The sequence below is a fragment of the Brienomyrus brachyistius genome, chromosome 11, assembly GCF_023856365.1.
Source record: "Brienomyrus brachyistius isolate T26 chromosome 11, BBRACH_0.4, whole genome shotgun sequence".
Taxonomy (NCBI): domain Eukaryota; kingdom Metazoa; phylum Chordata; class Actinopteri; order Osteoglossiformes; family Mormyridae; genus Brienomyrus; species Brienomyrus brachyistius.
Genome location: NC_064543.1, coordinates 14,641,085 through 14,667,555, shown reverse-complemented (window position 1 = coordinate 14,667,555; position 26,471 = coordinate 14,641,085). Strand labels below are relative to the sequence as shown.

Here is a 26,471-nt window from a genome sequence, read left to right as displayed (position 1 = left end):
CTAGCCTTTTCCTTAATTTTGTAATTGGAACAGCTAATTAGGATTCAATTAAGTGTCATCTTCTAGTTGGCTATGTCACTGCTAGGGGCTTAATAATTCTTGGGAGTCTTATAAATCATTTGAGCAATTTCCTTTATTTAATATGACACAGTGGTACAATAAAGGCATTTATTTTTATTTAATTGTTTGCTTGTTTTTAGAAGTGTTTTTGGTGGTATGTGACATTTCAGCTCCGTCTTTCCATCCTCTGTGAACTTTGAGGAGATGTACGTATATCTCATATTTTCAGAAGTATACCTTGGATGTTTACTGAAGAAGTCCCTCTGAGTAGCAACAGTTACCCTCATCTGGTCCAACCATCTGGCCACAGCTGAAGCTCCTTGACGACGTCACAGTGCCTCCTGCAGCTACCCTGTGTCGTGTTAATCAAACTGAACATATTTGGTCACTTGGCCGGTTGGCAGGTGGTAACTGCCCTGCATTGTACAGCTAAGCACCTGGTTTCTGTAATATTTAACCTTTATATATGAAAGTCACAGAAGTAGGGCCATAATCATGTTAAAGGCTAATTGCCCATCAGAAGAGCAGTATGTCAGGGTCTGCCCTTTGTCTCAACCTCATCTAGTGTTATTATCTGCACTGGTCTTATTGCTGTGTCAACCAGTGAAGTATTTAGGTACATTCTGTAATGCTTTACGGGTGTGAAGGGGAGATTAAGCTGTGGCTGCAGGCTCAGACCTTAGCTGAACGTTGGATATATTCAGAAGCTCAGAGCTGAAGATGTTCTGGGTCAGTGGCCCAGCTGATAAAGCACACTACAGATTTCACTCTCAGTGCTCAGGTCACACTTCAGGTCTTAATAATGTCATACAATAAGTGTATATGAGAGACTGGAGGTAGGGAAGAGGGACTGTTATCACTCTGCTGGATTGGAAAGGTTTCCGCTGGATGTTACACCAGTACCTCATTTGGAGAGCAGGCATTCAGTGAGGTTTCCACCTGCCTTACAAATAGTGTGTGAAGTCTCACCACTCCAACATGCTTCCTCGGTATACACACTCTCTGATGTAAAATATATAATTTTGTAAAGAACATAAATAATTAAGAAATTAGAGTTTCTTGCCCATAGGTGTGCATGTGTGAGTGAATGGTGTGTGAGTGTGCCCTGCGATGGGCTGGCCCCCCATCTTGGGTTGTTCCCTGCCTCGTGCCCATTGCTTCCGGGATAGGCTCCGGACCCCCCGCGACCCAGTAGGATAAGCGGTTTGGAAAATGGATGGATGGAAGTTTCTTGTAAAAAACATGGTCTTGAAATGCCCCATTTCATTTCAAAATTAGTTTCTGTAAATATGATCTTTATTTTTTTTTTGTTTCATACTCAAGCTTTGTCAGTCATTAAATATCCATCCACCCAAGCATCCATCTGTGAAATGTGTATCCTGGTTAAAGTTATTGATGGGAGGGGGGCAGCCAAACTTTACTTTCAAGGTCTCTTTCTCAGTCCGCTGTTTCTCAGTGTTTTATAGCTGACAGTGGGAATCCTTCACCAAATATGGTCAATAATTGTGCTTCTCATTCCCATCTGGGTAAATAGCTCACCATAACACAAAAACCACGGATATGGATAATTACTTCAATAATAAACCAGAACTGTAAACATCCAGTAGCAAAAACCATATTTTTGTTTTTAAATAACACTAAGATGTGTTTCATAATTTAGTGTTTAATATCCTTACAGTAACACAGTGAGAACATACAGTACACAGAATGACTGACAGTGGTTAAAAATAAGCTTAATTTTCCTGGACACTTGTCATTCGTTCTGACTGCATGATGCATCCCCAGGGAATATTTTAATCACCCTGTTTTCCCTACAGCCTCTCTCTGACATTTCCTGTCACCCTTTTCACTTTCTCTGCTATGCCAGGCCACACTCCTCGCAAACCATTACCATAATGCTGGAAACATATTCCAATCATTAATTAATATTAGTGACCTTATAATAAACCCTCAGTGTCATCCCCTAGCATTGCATAATGCTCATAATGTGAATCTCATTTGTACTAAAGGAGACTACCTTTACGAATTTCTTCCATGACAGAATAATAATATTTTGACTGTAGGCTGTCACTGTCACACTGGGTGTTCACACCTCTACCGTTGTGCTGTGCGTGTTCCAACGTAGTGAGGGCTTCCTTCAAGTACTCTGATTCACACATTCCAGTGACATTTTCTGGTATCTCGAAATTAACCTAGAGTGAGACTAGCTTTGTGTGAACCCACCCATCCCAGGTTTCCCTCTGCCTACTGTGACATTCGGGCTGGGTTACACTCTGTAACCCCTCGGTGCACGTTAGCTAGATTAACAACTAGAAAACAGGATCATGGATTTTAACTGTGAAGAACATCTAGACTCCAAAGAACATCTCAAATAATGTGCCAAGATGACACAGTTTTGGATGTTTGAATTTTAAAACATATATATTTAATCATAACCTTACCAAATTAAGCAAATTTAATAAATTTAGCTATAATTCACAGTTAATATAAGTATACAAGTACATCTAAAAACAATTTGCTTTGTTATTGAACAGGAAGTAAAACTTTCCAGAGGGGATCAAATTTTACCCAAGATGGTCAATTATATCAGTACAATAACTCTGATAACAGGATCCTTTGATGTCATATTTGTGGATTCTTTTTTGGAAAAATGTATGTAAATTGCAATCTTCAACTATGGTGTGCTGGTCACACCCTGCATCCCTTTGTCACACCCTGCATCCCTTCCCCTCATTCTCTCCGTTATGTGGCTCTAACGAGCCACACCTGTTACTTGTTTAATCTTGCCTCTCGTTACAGCCCTTGTGTGTATCACCCCAGGTGCCTCTTCTCTGCTCCCTCATCAGTGATGTATATAGTACCTCCCTATCTCAAGCTCCCCAGTCTAGTCATTCATCTTATTGCCTGTGTGTGCTCTCCAGTTTGCCCTGTGTCCTGTGCTCTTGCCTGATCCTCCGTACCCGTTTTGACCCCTCGTGTTCCATTTCCTTTTGCCCTGTCTGTAGTTTCATTTAATAAAGCCCCTTTTGCTTTTCCCCACACCTGCCTTCACCTCCTTGCCTTTGACATGACAGAATTTAACATTTTGCTGAGGTTTTTTCCCTTTTAATCCTTCCTTGTATAATATATGTTCTCTGTGTCCTAATGTGAACATACTTATAACGATATGACAAGCTGCAAGTTGAAAAGGGTTCCTTAGTTACCAAATAATGAATAACTGATCAAACTGTCTACCTTCTGGAAAGAAGGACATATGAATTCTGATTTAGGGTAATTATTCAAGTTGTTGTAAATCTCACAAAATCAGTCAGAATTGAATGAAAATTCTGTGTCTTCTACAAGAGAGCAGAAGAGACCCAGTGATATTGTGGAACATACCAGTTCTGTAGTACTAATCATCCCAACTGGAATTCAGTGCTTGCACTGTATTTATACTGGAACATTTGGCTGCAAATAAGAACTGACTCTCAGCGGGATTCCATATCACATTGAAAATCACTGCGATAGCAGTGCAAAGGCCAGCTTCGCAGTTCAAAGATGACCAGAAGTATATCCAGGGTAGCTTCGTTTATATGCAGTATGCAGTATAACCTAGATTTAATTACATTAACCAGGATGGCAGGTAGCATGTTGGGTAATGATGCAAAGTGTAACTTTTGAATGTTTTCAGTTCAAGGCACAGGGACTACTGTTGCATTTAATATGATATTATTCACCTTAAACTGTTAAAAAAAAATACACACAAAATGAGTAAATGTTCAAAAGTGTGACATTCAAGAAATGAAAAAATTATTATATATGTTTTATGAATTAATTATTGATACATAATTATCTAATGAAAGGTGGCAGCAGACGGTGCATGACTAACTGGAATCAGACATCAGTACTTAATGTATGTGCTTTTCTTACTGTGTCAAGATGGTCATAAATTGGACTGCCATGGATCACGCCACTCCCGATAATTTCTCAGTTTTAATTTCTTTTTGATCTTCTCATTCCATTACTGTGGTAGATGACGTAGGATGATTAAGCAGACTGGCTATATGCTTCTGGTTTTATTCTACATTTTTTCAGTTGACTTAAATTCAATTGAATGCTGAAATTACATATTTCATTTTAGTGGGCTCAAAAACAGCTTCACCAATAATCATCCAAACACCTGAACCATCCACTGACTGTATTTTGAATATATTTGAAACAGCTTTAGAAATACTTTCTATCTTTATAAACTTAGAAGGCGAGAGGCAGCAGTAAAAAAAAATAGCAAATAAGCAGTTTTTTTTCCCCAGTCTTGCACCTATAATCATTGCTGAATTTTGAGTGGCAGGATTTGATGAATAAGTGATGACAAAAGTTCAAGCTGAATTCCGGTAGTGGTTAATGTCACAACTGAAATGCATACTGTAAAGCTGCGGCATTTGAAAATTGCATTTTCTAATCATTTTATAGTATTTTGCTGTCAGATAATGGCATCTGGATTAAAACAGTAAATATAGTGTTTCACAATTAGGTCATTGCATTTTAAGGAATATCGTGTTTTCTCTTTCCTGATATATGGCTTTGGTCTCTGAACTATTTCTCTGCACTTGGTGCTCACTGAGGTTCAGCTAGTTATTGACAATAAAGAGCTTTCAGGGCTCCAGGCTTGTGTTCAAGTGAGATAGTTCATGGAGCTTCACTTATCACTGCACTGACAGAATTAATTGACTCCCCTAAGCACTCTTGGAATCCGTAGGTTCAGACTAGAGTGAGGATATATACAGGCAGATATAGAGCACTGGCTAACCCTCTAGTGAAAGCTGGCACGTTCGAAAAACAATTAGAGTAATTTTTCACCTTACCCTCTTAATTCTTCACTACGGTCTTTTCCTCGAAGTGACTTGCAGCGCTTCTAATTTTACAGTTCGCCAGTTTTTGCAACCAAGTTCAGGTTCAGTATTTGAGACAAGAAATTGAGGTTTAGTGCTTTGCTCAAGGGCACAACATGAGAACCTCAATAATCTTTGCATGTGCAAACTCAATAGAAATCTAGCTCCTTGAAGCGCGTAATGCTATTATACAGTATAATGACATAATGGCATTATCGCTTATTAAAAAAAAAATCGAGGAGGACAAAACATTCACTAGTTCTAGGTTAGCTTAATTTTACAAGAAATGTGTTTTTAAAATGCATTCATTTTATATTTTCAGCTGTTTCATGTTTTCTGGCTATAGTAATCGTAGTATTGAAGTAATGGGAAAAGAGTGTTGGTCTTTTTATTGTACCACAATGGAGGCTGGCTGAAATGAAACAGAAACTGGGTGTGTCACTACAAAGGGACAATCCTTCTATAGAAGTTACTACACTGCGGCTAGATAAGACATGGTAATTGTAACTGCATGCTGCAAACGTGATAATACAGGCAAGGAAAGAAAAGGGTTCTGAAGGCAGGCCTTTGGATAACTGGTGCACCTGATAAATAATGCAGGCCTGGCAGGGCTCACATTCCAGCAGATTGCCCAACATCCTCTGTCTGACACCCACACTAATACATTACTCAGATACTGACCGTATGGCAAAAACACTTTCCCCACTGACCAATAAAATTATTATATGAATTACTACATATTTGGCATCTACAGATGGGGGCTTGTGTTTGTGTGTTTATCAAATGTCAAGACATGTGTAGCCTGTAGGAAATCATTTTAAGTTCATCACATTAACTTAGTTGGTCTGCACCCTGTGTTGAAAAAAATCAATTACAGACGGACGCTCCTCTACTTACGAACGAGATAAGTTCCGAACGGCCATTCGTGACAAGTCGTCATATCATTTTAAGGGTACTCAAACCTGCATGCATAAGTATGATATAGTATAATGACATAATGGTATAATGTCAATACATGTTGTCTTATCCTAAAACACATTACTAATGATACATAAAACACATCTTACCAACACGCAAGTACAAAGAACTAGGATGATGGGAGTACGCACGCTACACTGCTGCACGGCGGGAGTACCGGACAGAAGTCGTACTGGGCAGAATTGGCGCAGAGAACTATTTTTGATGTTGTGGGATCCCAACGAACACAATTTGGACTTACAGTACTCTTCGTTCGTATTTCTAAAAGTTCGTAAGTTGAAAGTTCGTAAGCAGAGGAGCGTCTGTTGTACTGATTTATCAGAACAATTTAAAGTATTTCTCTGAGGATTTGTAGAAAATACTTAGCGACGAGCAACACAGTGAAAGTGTGAAAGACAATCCAGCCTCTAGAGGAATGGGGCATTTGACTTGCGATAGTCCTGCCAAATTTCAGTAACAGTCAATGACGCAAAAAAAATTGTATTGACGTTGACGCTACTCCTATTCCTGTCATAAAGAGAACAACCATGTGCTTCACCACTCTGAGCCACAAACAAATATGATTGCCATTCCAACACTGCCCAAAGCAGTCCTGGTCTTTTGTTTAGCACAACTGGTTTTTCCAGCTCTTTGACAGAAAAAGAAAACAAAGAAAAGTCAGAGGAAAATGTCACTGAACAATTTTCTAACATTTCCTCCAACTGAAATTAGAACAGGAGTGGCGTTCTTAAAGTACAGAAACATGCTCTCTTACTTTACAATTGGTTTATAGATCACAATTTACTGCTTTCTGCATATATTTTGTGGACTGAAAGTAGCACTAGAAATGTGCACATAGTAACGTAACCCTATAACCTTATATCACACAAACAATCATTCAAGATAAAAGGACCAGTCCATTAAGATACAGATCAAATTCCAATTTCAAGTTAAATCTAGGTCTTTATGTCACTTTGGAGTCAGTTACACCCAAACGAATGCAACACCAATGGCAACCTCATTGATAGCTGCCAGGCTGTAGAATCTGAATCTCAGCACCAAAGTGGCTGATGTAGCACCAGCCTGGGAGTGAGCTGGCATTGTCACAACCAGGAAAACAAACATGCAGCAGGTGTGTAATGGATATGCACCTTGCTGGGGTTATGTGGGACTTCAGGTTCCCACAATGACAGCTACTGCTACCTGCTACGCATAAAGAAGGTGCAAAGATACCAGGATAGTGTCTGTCAGATCCTAATGTTCATTAGATTGTCTGAGCTGACTGTCAGTCCATGAACTGAAAGGCATATGTTCCCGAATTCCTACAACTATGTCAATGTGCACCTCTACGGAATGGATGTTTGTCTATCCTCCATGTCGAAAACTACATGAATAATTTACAGTTCTTGGCCTAGAAGCAGGCATCTGTCTTTGGCTACACTGGCAAAGATGTGCCATCCATTTTTGGGCAGTACATCTGCGCAACAGCAGATGTAACAGTGGGTGTTCTACAAAGCTGGCTAGACGATCCATGTTTGACGGACAGCCCAAACAATGTAGTTTCCACAGTACCGGTGCTATACACATCGTTCTACTCCATTACCTTAACATTCTGTACTTCAGAAGAGAAAAGGATCCATCTGGCTTCCATATTGGTGGAGACAGGGGTCCATAGGGATTCTGCCCAAGTCATAACTACTGTTCATATAGCATTAAATGATTATTTTCCTGAAAATCACTGAAAACATTTAACTCATTTAATAATGGCACTTTTATTGATCCCCATAGGCAAACAGGGTGGTGAGTGGCTCAGCAGGCTGAGATGCTGTGCCTGTGATCAGGAGGTTGTTGGCTCAAGCCCCAGCCTCAACAGAACAGTCCTGTGGGCCCTGGAGCAAGATCCTTAACAGGCAGCTCCAGGGTCAACCACAAGACAGTTTACCCTGCACTGTAACCCCCTCCCAAGCAAACTAAGACGCACCAATAAGCCTAACTGCATGTCATCTTCCTAAGAAAGATCAATGCACACATACACACAAGAACAAGAGTGTGTTTTAAGTTCACCAATAAATCTAAAATAATAGATTCCTTCTACAGTTTAATGGTCTAGTGAGCAAACTACTAGATTACTATTCATCTTCTGATACCTAGCTGGAATATTTAATCTTTGCTCCTTTACTGTTTGATCAATTAACCTGAACTAAATTACTGTTGATAGGATTAAAAAGGTAACATATTACATTTAATTTCGCATTGCTATTATTTTTGGAGGGATCTATAAACATAATTTTGGTTAACTGGCATAATAAACATCATTGTGTAATTGTGTAAAGTAGTTATTAATTTAATTTTACTTACGAGATTATCACTCTACCATATCCGTTCATCATGTTCCTGTTTGACCAAAACAGCTGTACTATTATTCAGACAACGCACAATGTCAATAGTGTTTGGTGAAATATAGCCTTAACAATGTTCAACTTCAAATTTCCAAACACACAATCTGCTGAAATTTTAAACCCAACCATAGCACTAACCCATATACTAAAACTAACCCTAATCCTAAAGCCAACCAATCCCAAGCCCTAACTCTTATGCCAATTCAAACCCTAACTCTCCATCAATCGTAATACCCTATCCTCAAACTTAACCCTAGCCCCAATCCCCAATCCAAATAACCCTAACTCTAATCTCTACCCTAATCCTAGCCCTAACTACAATGTGAACCCTGTCAACTCTAATCCTAATATTAGTGCCAATAACCTTGTCTCATGAACTTTTTAAATTATATTCTAAAATGATACCTAACTGCATTTCCCAAACAGTGATCTCTGATACACATGCTCCATCTAACTGAATACCCCAACAACATTCCCTAGGATTCTTTCCTCCATGATAAACATATAGAAGCTCTTCCACCACACAGCCCTCTGAATTTATTTTTGTATTGATTATTTCACTGAAGTTATAGTAATATCTGTTTCTGTTAGCAATAATGTGTAAATCAAGACCCCTATGTTGAAGTTTTGATATGACCCCTTCTGTGCATAAAGATGCTTATTCAGTTTTGGTTGGAAGAAGAAAGTTGGATGAAATGAAGAATTATTTAAACATATTCTACTTTATCTTTATTGGTGTTTATAAACTGCGTTAATAGATAAAGATTTTCTGTTGAATTTTATTGCCTTGTACGCATCCATTACTTCACTCAAATGCGTAACGGAACGGCACAGATACTGGATCTGTTGCCATAACACTTACGATTGAAGCACTCATGTACCTCACTAAATTGCCTAGCTAAATGCTCCGGCACCATGGGTAGTGTGGTGGCTGCAAGCTTGCCTGTCCCTATACTCACCCTAACACCACATTCAGTGTCCTTTCATGGTGTGCAGAGCAGACGATCATCCAGAACGTGTACCCACCATGTCACACCCTATATACTTCTGCTCAGTCCAGCAATGATATAGATCAATTTGACTTGTACTGAAGTAAGAGCATGTTCAAAATGCTTTCTGAACAAGTTATACAGTGTAGCCAAAAGTTATCTGTACACAGTGAAAAGACTCAATGGATTTTCTTGTTTCTTTGCACAACACACATAATTGGAACATTTCAGACAGTTTTTTAAAGTTTGTTCTTTAATATCCTCAGTTTCACTTCCATTTTTGACCATTTATTCACAGTGTACAAATAATTCTTGGCTACGCTGTAGTATTTATTTAGCACTGCAAAAACCATCTGACACGGAAGCTGACTGAAGTTTACTTGATTAGGAACAATATTAAATAGACATAGCGATTTGTAATGACTTTATCAGTTATTGGCCATTTTCCTTCAAATTAGAGCTGGATTGGAGGTTTTGAATTGATGCAGCTATACCATAGAGACTCAACCCCGATTCAGATTCTCTGCTAAAACCCTAGTTGTCAATGATTGACTAGGAATGGAAATATAGAATTCTATTATACCAGACAAAAGCTTTAGAACAGAATGCTTTTTTGATCATTTGTTAGGCACTATTGTAGAACAGACAATGTACTTTAAATATTTGATCTTTTTTTCTGAGTTGTTTACTTGTTTTAAGATCTACTGTACCTTGTTTTATATTTTAATTCTGAGTTTCTGCGGTTTGAGTAATTTACCTAAACATATCAGGGAGTAAAACACTGTTTAAAATCTTAGGTGGTGTCTGTTTGATAGACCATATGAAGTTATGCCGGCTAATATTATGGGCTGTCAGTACCACCTGGGACACAAGGTCTAAAAAAGGAAATAAGTCAATCAGGAACAACAAAATCCAAAACATAAACTTGGTCCGGTTATTCAAACCAAGATAAGATGTCTCAAGATAAGAAGATAAGAAGGCTGAGAAGCTGGTCACTTCATCTTGTGCACTTTAAACATTATTCCAGATAAGTTTGCTCACTATTTAATCAGGATTTAAGATGTAAGACTTCAAAGCCTAGGACTTGGATTAAAGAACAAAATCAGATTTGCATGCTTTATTGCTATCAGAGAAATTTGATAGAATTTTCTAGCAGAAGTAAGCAGTTTGGATGGGAGAAACAGAGGGCCTTCTGTTGAGGTAGGGAGCTGGATGACCGATTCCCTGGGGAATCTGGGGGGACAGGACTCACCCGTCTTGCTGGCGACGTGGGTGCAGGGGGGGCTGGAGCTCTGGGCGGAGAGGGCCTGGCGCGCCGAGGGAGCCACAGCCAGGACTTGGTTGAGGTTCTGGGGGTGTGTTTGGCTCTGGGCTAAGCAGGGCAGGCTGCGGCGGGACGGTCTCAGCGTCTTCTCTTTGATGATCTCACTGATACTGGTGTGCATAGCTGGCAAGAACAAGCAACACCAACACCAACAGTGACTGATGGGAATGAGCCACAAACCAAGTGATGTTTCAGAGTGCCTGTTCAAAGGGATAAATCCAGAGCTGCCTTGCTGATTTCTCCATTTTCAATACCTGCTTGTCTTATTCAGGGATGCAGAGTCTATCACAGAAAAAAATGGGTGCAAGATGGGGAATAACCCAGGACCCACTGCAGGGCACTTACACCATTCACACACACCATTCACACACACCATTCACATACACCATTCACACACACCATTCACATACACCATTCACACACACCATTCACATACACCATTCACATACACCATTCACATACACCATTCACACACACCATTCACATACACCATTCACACACACCATTCACACACACCATTCACATACACCATTCACACACACCATTCACACACACCATTCACACAATGCACAGTTTGGCAGCTCTGGTTCAACTGGGAAGTGGAGGGCCATCAGGAAACCCCATAATGGCATAGGGAGAACATGCAAACTTCATCCACACACACACGTCTCCAGAGGTGTGAGGGAACAGTGTACATCCATGCCTCCCTACATGACAAGCACCTTCAAAAAATGAGTAAACCAATCAATCAGTTATAAAGTTTCTGCCTCAGTAATGACATATGTCATTTCTGATATAGCTAATTATAAATGTCGGTATAATTATCGTTCTTGGGTGATAGATTTTGTTGGGTCAGAAATTGAAAAATGCTCAGCATTAGTAGGGCCAGTATGCATACTTGCTGTGTTTTATATCGACCTTATTAGAGAAGCTGGAGCCACGCTTCTGTTTTACATAAACCCGGGATGGAAATTTCTTAAGCTATATATGCATATAACTGCGGCATTGTGACTGAATTCAGGTATTCTGCTGCTTCAGGAAATACAACCCATTTCTTGGAACCTATCAGATTGGAGAAAATATTTTCACATTTGGGCAGAGGATTCAAGTTTCTCACTCCTGTTTATTTGGACATGATGAGTCAGAGTGGGCTGGCAGACAAACACTTTGGACTAAAGAGTCCTTCAAAGCCTATATTGAGTCAAGAGCTGCTGATAACAGTGATGGATTACAGGCTGAATGATGATTCTCAGATAATGAAAATTCGTCTTTGACATTCAGATTAGGGTCTGAATGGTGATAATACTTAGTTGTTTTTGTAAATGTAGGAACTCCTTTGTAGTTGCTATGTCATTCATGCATTTGCCTTATACCCCCCTTTCATAATACCAGTCTACAAAGCTCTGGTAAATCCAATTTGCAACAAATATTATGGAAATAAGGACTTATGCCTGCCTTTCCCAAAGCTGTGTTTGAACTTTCAAATTTAATTAGAATTATAAATTACACAAATTACCTTTTTTCTCTTTTGAACTGGTATAAATATCCATCCATCCATCCATCCATCCATTTTCCAAACCGCTTATCCTACTTGGTCGCAGGGGGTCCAGAGCCTATCCCGGAAGCAATGGGCACGAGGCAGGGAACAACCCAGGATGGGGGGCCAGCCCATCGCAGGGCACACTCACACACCATTCACTCACGTATGCACACCTATGGGCAATTTAGGTACTCCAATTAGCCTCAGCATGTTTTTAAACTGTGGGGGGAAACCGGAGAACCTGGCGAAAATCCCACGATGACCCCTGGTATAAATGTTTACACTCAAAATAATTTAACCTATTCACTAAACAGCACAATTGTCCTGTGATCTTTTATTAGATGAATGGTTGCAAAATGGAAGGATGACAATACAGAGTCAAGTGCCCAAAATTCCAAAATCTTGTGATGTGTAGGTGTTCACAACAAAGGATAATTCTTTACATTAGCTGTACTTTCTCGATGCCTTTATAATGCATTCGTAGAATACTCAGTGACCCTTCATAATGCATTCATAGAACATTTCTAAACAGCATGGAACCTTAACATCACCGTAACATCCTAACATCCCATAGCTTTTGGACCATTAATTTGCTATTAATGTATATTAAAGCTGTTAAGGTATGTACACATGTTCAGGTATACTTACATGCTGCTTATGATTGTTCTAGAAATGCATTATAAAAGTATGCTAAATGCTCTACGAATGCATTATAAAGGCATTATGAAGGTGCAGTTTATATAAAGTGTTACCCAATAAAGTACCGATCACTTTAGATTTACAAGGTTGATTAAGTAATGAAGGCATACGTGGGGGTGGGGGAGGGGTGGTGCTGCCTGAGTACCTGTCTGGGTGCCCCATTTTTAACCATGGTGCACTTGCAAAAAAAAAAGAATTGAATAAAGAAACTATTGTGCACCTGCCCTGCAAACAGTTTCTGCATAGGGAATTCTAGACTACAGCTGTTTGTAGTTCATTTTAGGCAGATTATAAACCATAAAGAAGTGAAAAAAAGCAGAGAAGAAAGCTGATATCGTATTACCTTAATGAGAAACTCAATGGGGGACATTTCCAATTCAATGAGACAGCAAACCCCCAGCTTTGCCTCCTGTTACTGATGTTTTCCTACTGTTTATTCATGCATTCAAGGGCCTTTCCTAAAGGCAGAGGGTTTATGTTTAATTGATTAGAAAAGACACGATTACCATCTTCTATTTTTATCTTGCAGGTTTTGACGCAACTCTGCAGACGCTCTCCACACAGGCGGAAAAGGAGGATCGTATGCCATGTGGAGCTTTCCTCCAGACAGGAGGGGAAGGCATCGCGCTGGCCCACTCTCTGCCGAGATGCATAATGCATGCACAGGCTCCCTGCTTTGAAGGGAACACACCCTGTCCACTGAGAATGAGGGCTTCACCCAGTTCCTCAAGCCACTCGCTATATTATTGCATCACACAAAAGAGAGGCATCCTTTATTCCCTTTCATTTATTTTGATCTGGTTTGACAGGAGAATGCGACAACAATGTGCACAAACTGTAATGCATTCTTTTGTATCTTATTTATATTTAGAAATACGATTGATAAATGCATTCATGCTTTTGGAGCTCCGTACACAATAATATGTAGACACCTAACTGTAAAGCCATCAGATATACACATCAAATGCGAAATCATATATCGTCATATCATATGTCATATGTGGGTGTTTGATCATCTCACTGGGCACCAGCAGCAACCCAGATGCTTCTTATTCCTACATTAAGTCTCAAAATGCTTGCATGGAACAGGAAGAAATCTATAGTAAATAATCATACATCTAAATAATGTGATGATAATGATGATTACTATGATTGTTGTTGTTGTTGTTAACAACGACAGTGACAGCTACAACAATAATAATAATAATAGTAATAATAATAATAATTATTATTATTATTGTGGTGTCTTTGGACCCACCTGCCAGCTTCCTGGTAAAATACTGACTTTAAAATACTGTATTTTACTACGTATCTCCCCTGTCACATATACTGTACACAGTAAGTAAGTAAGTCAGTAAGTACGTAAGTAAGTAAACTTCATAATGCCTTTTAAAAACAACCGTCATTGACCGAAGTGCTGTACAGAGTAAATGAATAAATAATGCAATAATAAAATATACACACATATAAACAGACAATACACGCGTAAATACTTCAAAAGCCTGCACTAAAGTTAAGGACAAAAATAAGCATCCAGTTCAGGTTTTGAATCAGAAACCGGAGAGGAAGCCCTCATATATGCCGACAGGCTGTTCAAAAATCTCTGCAAAAGCGCAGCGAGTCTTAATGATCATTGTCTGTTACCTTCTCATTTTACATACAGACTGCCTTATTTGCTAATTATCCCAATATTTACTCATGCTAGTAAATTGACTTTATTAACATTTAGTGATATATTAAATTACAGTTACACAGCTTACAAAACAGTATAATGGAAGAGAGGGAGGGGTACAGCGGCTCAGCGCTTATCTCTGGGGTTCTGGGTTAGATTCCTGTCCTTGAATGCGGCATTTGCATGATCTCCTCATGTTTATGAGGTACCGTCCAATCAATCTAGATTCCTCCAAAAGCTGCTGGTTGGCTGAAATGGGGTCTCTGAACTGCCCGAGGTGTGTAATTGCGTGTGAGTGTCGACCCAGCGATGGACTGGGTCAGTCCCTGGCCCAGTGTCACCGTTTTCTTGGGAGAGGATCCAGGCTTCACATGACCCTGTACTGATTTAAGCGATTGTGGAAAATGGAGGGATTTACAAAACATTCCGGTTTCAGCAAAATATAAAAATCTTCCGCAGTACTCTAATGTCACAAAAAAAATAATGCATATTCGTATTAAATTTTTGTTTGTCCTACAATTTTTTTCTATCACTATATAAGACCTGGCTGAGATTTCATGGCAGTTTGGCCTCTTTGAGCAGACGCTTCCACACTGCATATATTGCTCATCTCAGACAACACTGGTCACACTGCCAGAGTTATTCACTGGGAGACATTATTGTGTCAAACATCATTCGTTCCCATTGTAAGCTCCGACGCGATTTGTGTAGCTTGCTGATAAATCCCACCTGCCAATTCAAACCCAAGAGAGTTATAACTCCTCTTCAATGGGCCTGTCTGGGCCACCCACTCCTATACCAAGGGCTAATTCGGAGTTCACTGTGCCAGCGTGGCATCTCACCATTACATTCTTCCTGGAACGTCTCCAATGCTACACCCGTGTAATAATCCTGGAGGCATGCAGGAGGTTATTTGACTCGCTAAATAGTAGAAACAGATACCCAGTCTATTCTAAAACTCACAATCCTTTACTGAATGACTCACAAGCATTAATCATCACCTCCAGTTTTTGATTTCAGGTAGATGATGAGAAAAAATGGTACCAGAGCTATTAAGTTTTCTGTTTCGTACTGGTCTAATTATCATCCATTTATCTATCAGGTCAAAACTCTTCACACATACATAATCATAATATGACAATTTCATTTTTATATTCATAATGTGAATATAATACAGTAATTTTTGTCTATTTTGACAATTTTTTTTTTTCAAACTCCACCCTGACAGCCCTAATTCCCTTCCTGCATTAACCTGAGCCGGCCACTGTCACCACAACCCGCACACCCTGCACTCCAGTGCTGTTCAGCTTCACGATCCATCAGTATCACAACTCAACACACAAGTTTCATAAACAGAGAAGATAAACATGTATACAACACAAGTGCTTTCTGTTTCATCCATACAAAATCCAATATTTTGTTTTTCTTTATATTGCCCATCTAAAACGGCCGATATTTGCCCATAACCTATGTTGGACTATCTATGTATCATTTATTCTCAGGTATCAGTCAGTACACAGGAGATGTTCTCAGGATCTAATCAGATATCCTGCACTTCTGCTGTCAAGCATAAACATATTTATCCGACAGCATTTCGGATCCGCTTTCTGAATTTTTCGCCAGGATTTCCAGCCCACGGCATGGGAATGATTTCAGTCACGTTCCCACAGATCTTTCACGTGATCCTCCTGTAAATGTGGTCTCCTGTACATAAATTATTACATAATTTTGGGGCTTTTCCTTATGTTAAAGCCAGTTTCTAATTTAGCCCTTATCATACAGACTGAGGTATGCTTATAAAGATAAATCTAAAGTGGTGTGACAAAGGAGGGCGAGTGAGAGAGCGAATGCTGGAGAGAGGGAGCAAAATGAGTGTTAGTGAGAAAGGTGGCACCGCATTACGAGCTGCGACATGAGAGTTTTCAGTCTCCCCCTCAGCAACACCCACGCCTGCAGCCACAGCACGGACTCACTGAGCTCCGGTGTTTACGGTGCAGGCCGGCAGGAAATCTGAAGGGCCATTCGTCGGCCATGATGGGGATTGTCTCTGATCCGCTTACACTCCTGGATCCTCCTCAGGATGATGCCAGGGAAAACACAGTGGTGGTGGGGGGGAGGGGGTGGATGTTAAACCACAGGAAGCTTGCTGCGAGATACAGGTAGCCACTGCAGGGAGCGTCTCCCTAGGCGATGGGAGGCAGACAGACCATGTGGGCCAATCAGAGGTTGCTCTGTCTCCCACATTTAGGTGATACGATGCCTTTTAGTGTTGTACCTGTGTCTATGGTCTTCAGCATTTATGCCACCATTGCCCCCATCTTTAGGGGTCCCTCCTCAACCAATGAATGCGTCCGGAAGCACATCAAAGGCATTTAAATACTGGTACAGACCTCGATTTAGCCATTATTATCACTCACGGTAGCCTCGGATTTCACAATGACTTTGAGCTATGATAATATACAGGTCCCGTACTGTACAGCTGATACGGGACAGAGGGTTTATACGGGATCAGTTCATCAGTTACGTGTCAAAACAGTGCAGCCCAAAAAGGCCCAATTTCCCAGCACAGGATGTCACAGTGACACAAATATAGAGCTGCAAAATCAAACGAAAGAGAGGCTGGTTATTCGAACAGATGGACAAAAACAGTGGGTGTTGCCCGCAAGACCGGAATGCCTGCTTACTTGTCTCTGCTGTGTCACACCAAGTTAATGGCAGGAAAACTGACAGTGCTTGGTTTAAATCCCGCAGAATGCCAGGATTTGAGGTTTGTCCAGAACAAATGCGCTAATGACATGATGTAAACATAAACAGATCAAAAGCTAACCCTGAGGCGTCTCATATGGCACAGTATTACCAACCAATAAGAATAAGCACTGCCTGGGTTTTGTTATTACTGACGGAATGCATTTTAGGTGTAAAATCTCGAAATCAATAGACAGTCATTACTGCATTATTGAGAACCCTCGGTCGTTTTCTGTGTTATCTAGGAGACCATCATTGCAAAGAAAGGGAATTAGGTAGGGTGCATTCAGCACAGGGCATATATACAAGCATACTCGTATAAAGGACTTTTCAGAATCACTAATGCATCTGTCTAGGGGGATGGGAAAACGTGTGAAATCTACACACAGACGCAAACGCACAACCATAAAGGAGTTGTGGCCCTGTACCATCATGCCCCATAGACTAAATAAATGAGCATACGTGCCAACTGTCCTTCTATTGTAAATAATGTCCACAGGAGGGTGTCAGAACAGACATAATCCGCCATAAGCCACTGTACTTACCAACAACCTGAATGAAAGAAAAAAAACACAAAAAACACCATTTGACTCGCCACTTAACTGCAGGAAGAAACATGGGCAGATCAAATGAAGAGAATCACTTAGTACTTATATATATTTAAGTCTGAATCATAATGGAAGCCCATAATGTAAACAGTGTACTCCCCAAATCCCAGTTGTTTTCATATTATTTCAAACAGTGACTGTAATTTTAGCCCTTAATAAAAGTACAAAAAGAGATGTGACCTATATTTTCAATGTCACAAATGTCGAATAGTCTGGATAGTCCCACAGCAGCAGAAGTGTGCATGTGTGTGTGTGTGTATGTCTGTGTGTGTGTGCAGGAGGGAGAGACAGAGAAAGCAAGAGAGAGAGAAAGGAGAAGGAGAAAGAAAAGAACTGAACAGGAGAAACTGTGCGTTAAAAAAAAATTAGGTCACACAATAAGTGTGGCGTGATTTCATCACCGGCATCAGAGCTGCACGCAGTATCCAGGACTGGGATCACATCCCACTAAGAGGAAACAGCTGGAGAAACAACAGAAAGTGACTCATGTGTAAAAACACCTAAAAACATCTGACACAGACATTTTTATACGAATAATGCAAGGTGTCCCGCATACACCTTAAGAGGGACTCTCTACCATGCAGCTCTTCCCATTACAACGTACCACGCGACTCCTTGTTTCCATGTTCTGCAAAACTGAGACAGACACTCCGGCCAGAAGTTGCACATTTTACCGCACCTGATGGCTTGAATTTTCACCGTTTCTGGTAGTTTAAGAGTGCAATTCAATTCCTTTTTTTTCCTATTTGCCCAAGTGACAGGAAATAATGGAGGTTCACATGTTTCCTAATTGACCTTGGATATCAATCCTGCCTTATTTAATATAGCGGGTCCTGCTGAGGAAATAATGGATGAGACCGCCCAGTAATCCTCACTATTACGATGCTACCCGGAGTTTTCCTGCGCCACACACACCTGCACCAGCACTGCTGATGCCCGACTGTGTGGCTCACTGGTGGTGCAGTGCCGATAATGTCATAATGCAGCATTCCACTAGTCCCTGCTCTCTTCTTCACGAGTTTATGCAATGGACTATGACGCTTGCTGGCACCGTGTGAAGAGAAAAAAAACTGTCTCTATGACAACTGTGTTTCTGAGCATTAGAATTTATACTCTATACGTATGAACGAACAACAAGGCAGTATGAGGAAATACAACTAAATACAGTAACTGCTGAAATGAGTGGCATTTAAACATGTATACATTACACTTTTGAATGCAGCAATATTCAATAGAAAAAGAATATACTGTATTCTTTCTGCTTTTCCTTAGCAAAGCATGAGAAAAACATTCTCATTAACCTTATTTTAGCTTCTAAATGAATACCGTAAAGAATTTCCTTAAAAAGTCTGTTCCCTGGAAGGATGGTGTTCTGCATCTTACTGATTTAATAGGGATATTGAAAGGGCATAAATTTGGTTTCAAAATTGGTATACAGTGAGAACCAATCAGCCCGGAACCCACCAGCCCTCTAAAAACACACACAGCACTCCCATAATATTAGTAGGTACATGTCTCTATTGTACATAGCCAAATCCACACCCCTGCTTCCTTCATCCAAAGACCGAAGCCAAAACTGACACTAGCCACTGATTTTTATACCAGTCAATGAAGTAAAATGATATCCTAGTATTCTGTGCAGGACTCTGGATATAGTCCTAGTGAGTAAGCTATGCCACGCTGTGCAGTTGAAACCTGATTCATGAAAGGATGCTTTGCATTTAAGGACAGATCGAAGTAAATATCAAGAGGCATGTGAATCAGTAGGAACAGGAATGTGAATGAAAAGCAATAGAGAAAACGTGTTGTTTATCTGGGTTATGTTGGTCAGTGTGCTTTAAATGCTGGCGGGCACCCGAGCGCTGTCGAAAGCTCCAGGGCTCTGCTGCATTTCGCTGCATTTCGCTTCAACTTAGCACTTAATTGCTTTTGTGGAGCTATTATTAGGATCTACTCTAGTGTAAATCGGTCTCTAACCAAAAGATAACCTAAATATCTGGTAATACTACAGCCATTCATGGAAGAGGGTTTACCTCTTCATAAACAAATAGATGCTAAACAATCAGCAGAAAACTTACATTTAAAAGATTATAACCTAATTTCTCTTTTGCTGTCACTCCTGTACTGATACGGTTAAACTCAACCTCAATCAAAAAATGGCATCATCATGTTTAATGCTCCCTTTGACTCGAAGGTGCTTTGACAAGATAAAAGTATGTTTAGTTGAAGGCAAAGTTCTTTCTCGCCGTATAACTGTATGAAGTTGTCAATACCTGGAGGTGATTCCAGAAAACAAACTAATGCTCATCCTTAAGAAAACAAGAGACACAGCAAGACTCTGAAACCTTCCCTGATGACCCGGGAAGATCAAATTTTCCCATCGGGCTACCAGGGATTTCGAAATTTTTACAGTAAAATCTGTCTGCCAGAACATCCCCAAGGTGCCACTTGCTCAATGCATGATTTAGCCATGCAGTTACAGTTAGCGGTAGAAACAGATTATGTGGTTTACAGGTCCAAAGCCACAATGCACAATCCTGCTAAATCCCTAATACTGCATCATTGAAAAAGATTACCCCCCCCTCCTCTTTTTGGTCACGGTCTTTGCTTGCAGATTATATGTTAAATTCCATGTGTCCAGCCCTCACTACCACCCTGCAAGGGATTTCTGCAAATTCTTTCCTAAATTGATGTGTGCAAGATTAAACTGTACCTAAATACACTGTCCTTGTTTTGGTTTGGTGAATGCAGAAAGTGGCCCAGTGAGAATTTACAGAACCCCTGGGGAAAAGTGCAGCATTTATTATTATTATTTTTTACAATATTCATTTGCTTAGCATATGCATTTAACTAAAAGAATTTACATATACCATATAACATGCAGTTCCACACTATTGCCTATTATCTAGGGGCATTATTTGAGGGTTTCACCCTGTTTATTCATTTTGCTTTTCATTAAAAAGAGAGAATATAATCACTCTTCCTCAGTGTAACGAACCACAAGGTTCATATTCTCGTCACATTCGGGTACAAAGCAGCTGTGTGATTAAAATGACAACGAAGCAGCCCTATGGCAATGCCACACTTGCCCTTGAGCTTTTCGCAGCGCAAGTAAGATTAAGTGGCTGGAAGGTCTCAGCGTGTCTAAGTCCTGGACCTTGGAATTTGGCCAAACTGTGACCCTCACATGGAAAAACAGTTGAAAGATGCGTGGAAGGACGAACATAACTGGTCCAGTTTCCAAGACTATCTGAAAACCTTCAAAGAAAATAAATACACATTATTAGCAATGCGGTATGCATTACTGAATACAACTATTAGTGTCATGCAGATTACATGCAATTGAATATGGTGTTCTCTCACGCCAAGCATAGAGGATGCACAGCACAGCTAATGAACAATATAAGCAGGCAGTGGCAAGCATGTTCCTGAATAACTCCTTGCAGTGTCATTATACTTGACTTCTGACATTTGTGTTTCCTAATCCACCCATTGTGTGATGTAAGCTAACAGGTGGCTGGACTGTAGCTGCGACAATGTTGCACTTTCAAGGGTCTCCACTCCACTGGTCACCCTTTCAGCTGTGGAGAGTCAAGCTCCATGCCCAAGTCATGCCCACGGCATGTGTGTTTGGCCAACAAGCCCCACCATGCCAGGGCACAGCATCAAGCTGCTTTCATTCCCGTTTCCACATATTTGCCTCTATATTTCCTTTGAATTACATGTTTCTTTGTATAGAAGAATTTTGTAAGAAAGATGGTAAGTATGAAAAGAGCCAGCAGTGGATTATCCATCCATCCATCCACCTCCTCATCCATTTACTAATCACTTCTCTTAGTCGGGTCAATGGGGAGAGGGGCTTTGGCAACTCAGAGCACCCACCAGAAGGAATGTCAATCCATGGCAGGGCATATACATTAACACATGCAATCATATTCTGTGGACTTTTTACAGACACCACTTAGCCTTACTGCATGACTTGAGGAAATCACAGTAACCATGAGGGAGAAACTTCTAAAAATATGACACAAATCATATTTAATCAGGTAACTCATCATCTAGTAATTGCACTATTACAGTATAAAGTACAACGCAATTGAAATGAGCGTGGAAAAACTATAATTAAACTGTATCATGAATTAATTATAAAATATTACTCTCTTGAAGATAAATATTTAATTCAGTGTAAGATAGGGTTATAATTCTTATTTTCATTGTGCCACATAAGATGGTTAAAGCACATCTTAATTCTGATATGCCACATATCTCTATTCCTTTGGGCTGCTTTGCTGTTTTTGTTTTTGCATATTTTCCTGTAGCTAGCGTAGCCAATAAAAATCAAGCTGGTTGTGACACTATCCAAGGTCTCATCAGAAAAGGATTAAAATGCAACCTTTCTTATGAATAATGCGACATTTTTACTCTGAGTAATGAACAAATACAAACAAAATGCTTACGTCATCGTGGGGTTCAGCAATAAACTGCTAAGTCCTCATCTATAATACTGCGTACAGATCTGGGCAACACCTGTCAAAAATACTTCTACTTTATAGTTGATCCAGCAAAGAAGAATGAGAAGGATCCCTTGTGCTAAAGAGCTGCCAAGGGCAATGTTAGAAGTTCTAAATTTATTGAGCAATGACATTTGATTAATTGATAAGCTCAATGCCAGGGACGACTTTAATGTCAGTACTTGTAAGAGAATACAAAATTACATCCACAATAGAAATATAGTGGAAGATAAATTTGAATAACAACACAAAAGGCAGGTTTTCACAAAAAAAATCTATAATGTGAGGTTGAAATAAGGTTCTTGTGGGCTTGAAATGTTTTATGGGGGTGGTCTCCCTAAGGCATATGGCTACAAATTTTCCTATATCACTTGTATTAGCTGACATTTAGGCCTAGACAGTAGTACAAATGAGCGTTAAAATTGTTGCAGTTGCTTGTAGTTTTCATGATTAACACACTGTACAACACAATGTAATGAGCAGTCCTCCATTTATCTGTTTTCAGCTTAGTTGCATTACTCTTGCTTTGGGGTTCGTGCCTTTGAATGCATCTTTTGCCTGTACTTTTATCCTTTTGAGGTAGAAAACTGCAACCCTTGCAGAAGACTCTCCCTGTGCGCAGGAGCCTCAAACATAAGCTCACCTGCTCCAGTCTCTCTACAAGTTTCACTCTAGGGAACAACAAGTGAGCACTAGAGGCATTCAGATGGCAAAGAAAAAGCTTATACGATGGCTTTATGGCTAAATAGTGGAACATCAATAACCCAAATGCTTGGAAGTCATTCATCATTGGAAACTACATGCCCTACAGTATTCTGAATGCACTGCATAATAAGAACAATTAACATGAATACCCATTCCCATTAACCAGACCTGTGAACGATACAGTCATCATGCAAATGTCGAGATCATTCATTTCCGAAGCTTAAAATATCAAATTTCCGTGAAGAGAGTTGGATATATTCTAAACAGTGGTGACAGGGACACAAATTACTAAGTATGTCTGCATTAGTGTAATGCTAATGTTCTTTGATGAGCAGGACTTGTTCTAGAATCAATAACGGCCTATAGGCAAAGAGCTATGTGCTGAAAGCAGCGTGATGTTTCCCTGAATATCTCTTACTGCAATTGCTTCTCTCAGCACTAAAGTAGTGGAGCTTTTCTATTGTGACAGCAGGAAGATAAAACTGCTGGATGCTTTAACTCATTTCCTAAGTGAGAGAACATGCTTTTTTTTCAAAAGAAATGGTGTAAATAACAGCTCAATAGCTTAATCATGCAAGAGCATTTAAAATAAACTGTGTCTAAGCATGTATGATGTCTACCAGTTTACACTTTACATAATATCCATCCATCCATTTTCTGAAGCAGCTTATCCTATCCAGGGTCACAGGGGTTCCAGAGCCAATGGGCACAAGGCAGGGAACAGGCCAGGATGGGGCACCAACCCATCACAGGGCACATTCTCACACCATTCACTCACACCTACAGGCAATTTGGTAACTTCAGTAAAGCTCCATGTTTTTGGACCATGGGGGAAAATCAGAGGAAACCCCATAATGACACGGGGAGAACATGCAGGCTGCACACAAGCAGAACCTTGCCGGCATAAGGCAGCAGTACTAAGCACCGCACCACCATATCACCCACTTGATATAACAATTTTGGTACATTTTCACGAATCATGTATTACACTTTAAAAAATGCTCAGCATCCCCTCCTAAGGGTCTACAAAAAATATCTTTACACTTACTTCATGTATACATACTGAATAAGGCATCTTTAAACATCAATAACATGAACATACATAACTCACAGGTAAGTTGATAACATGAATAACCTTTTATCTTATAAGCAAAGCCAAATGATTTAACACCAGCTTGTTTACCGCACTTTTACAGATGCATAATGATGGAAGGAGACTGTCTGAATCCGGGTTACTGTGTGCTGTTGTTTTCTCTGTTCCATGGGTATAAATTAAAACTTAACATATATTTAAATCGATACCACATGGCCAGGTGTTACTAATAACCAATTAAAATATCTACAAGAGAACATGTTCCAGGGCAAACAGTTATATAAATACATAATTTCATACCAGCACCGATTTTACGTATTTAAAAATTATTTTAAAAGTGACAGATACTCTAAATTTCTTTGGAATGTACGTCTAATATGAGTTTACACAGAATCGTATGTATACAGTTTTGTCAGTTTTATTTACTAACAATATTTATTTTTTTCTCCAGTCCAGAAGTTAGACAAACAACACCATCAAACAAATAAATGGCAATGTAATATTACGGATACTACAGTACCAAAATAGGATGCGATTTAATTTGACAAAGGCCTAACACTCAAGTCAATATATATAATGAATGCAAACCTAGTTTAATAAAAGTCTTATTAGTGAAGAGCGACCCTCAGTGAAAAAGTATCTGACACGCTGCCGCACGCGAAGCTTCACGCGCACCTTTCCCAGCGCATCCCGGCACGCCAGTATCAGCGGGGAACGCGCGTTGGTACTCACCCTTTGGGTTTTTGAAGGACTGGAAGGACAGCGAATGGTGCACCATTGTGGCTTCTAGCAGAGCTACCAACTAAGAAATAATCAATTTTCTACGTCTAAGTATTCGAAGACGTGAAAATTCTATGGCAGGACTGCGTGGGTGTCTTGGCTCCCCGACATACTCGGCGCGCTGTACAGCGATGCGCAGCGCTGCTCTGGCTCACTAAGCTCCTTCATCCATGACTGTTGTCATGGCAACGTACCGTAAGGGAGGTCTTGTGTCGGTACTCTACGGTACCTCTGCGTGAAAGCTTTTGTAATATATTATGCTTTCGTGCAGTCAAATGTTATTATAAAAAGGTAAAAATTTCGGTTAAATGAGAATGACAATGTGGCTGCCTCAGAAAAAGAAAGTGCGCGATGTGCATCTCCATTCTCTGGAACAACGTGCCATCCAGTTCGACTTTGAGTTTGCTAGAATCTCTACGAGTTTAATGCCTACTATTTCTGGCTTCTTTATTGATTATTTATTTTAGATCATTATGCACGCTGTTAAAAGCGGACCTGCCTGCTTTTTCTGTTCTACGATTGTTTAGGAATATCCGCTACTTTCTTGTTACTTTTTAGTGATGCAGCTGATAGTGTTTTTATTTTCGAACGAATTTTATGAGTACAGTGATTTTTTTTTACCACAAGGTGAGATGTTACACAGCATCAAAGACAGTATGTCATTTGCTGGGAAAAAATTTAGTTCAGAGGTCATGGTTTACCCTTGCCTCCTACTCCGCATAGGCTCAAATTTAAGTGATATATTTTTCTTGAACTGCCAAGCACGTTTGGAGGCAACAAGCTATAGTACAGCTGCTGCACATGATTTGCACATCAGTCCTGGTCCTGTTCAGCATGCTGTCATGACTTTCAGAAGCTAATGAGACAACACCAACTGAGGCAGGGTTCTACAACCTGTCACTGTGACCACCTGTGGACCAGCACTACGGCAGCTGCACGTCTTGGACCGCTGCTAATGGAAATCGACCGATTTACCCTAAGAACAGGACAGATTGCCCGTTTATCTCCCAAGATCTTAATTGTTTATAAAATTGAATTAGTAAAACCTATGGCTGATAAAAGAAAATGTTGGCCTCTATAACAAGTACAAAAGCAAAGTTAGGATTATCCGTAAGAGCAGGGGCGTCAGAAGCATTTTGAAACGTGGGTTAGCCTAACGCTAACCCTAATAACAAACCTAAACTCTAATCCCACATGCAGCCCAAACCCAAATTCAAATCCTAATCTCACTTGCAACCCTGGCCCCACCCTTCAGTCTAACCCTAAGTGTTTGGGCTTTAGGGAGTTGCAGGAGAAGAAGTCTTCCCCTAACCCTAACCCGAACCCTTAGCTCTAATGCTAATGGAAAACCCAACCCTGCCACTAACCCTAAATGCAGCCCATTAATGTTTAATAGGTATGTTATTGTTTTAAAAACCATGTTTAATACACTTTACTGAAGTTGAGTAAACCTGATAGTCTTTAAAAGGTCAGAGTGAATTTGGGTGGCAAATTTATGATTAACACACTGTACAATACAAT

The 26,471-nt window shown here is 40.0% G+C and overlaps 1 protein-coding gene across 2 annotated transcripts in view; it reads right to left on the bottom strand.

Annotated features, from left to right (window-relative positions):
* ano3 (anoctamin 3) overlaps positions 1 to 25,114 on the bottom strand; it is a 61,106-nt gene extending 35,992 nt beyond the window's left edge. For both annotated transcript variants that reach the window (XM_049030563.1, XM_049030564.1), the window contains exons 1-2: positions 24,903 to 25,114; positions 10,526 to 10,720 (exon numbers count right to left, since the gene is read on the bottom strand). In XM_049030563.1, the coding sequence (XP_048886520.1) occupies positions 10,526 to 10,720; positions 24,903 to 24,948 (241 nt within the window). In that variant the 5' untranslated portion in view covers positions 24,949 to 25,114. The remainder of the gene's footprint in view (positions 1 to 10,525; positions 10,721 to 24,902) is intronic.
* Between the last annotated feature and the right edge of the window lie 1,357 nt (positions 25,115 to 26,471).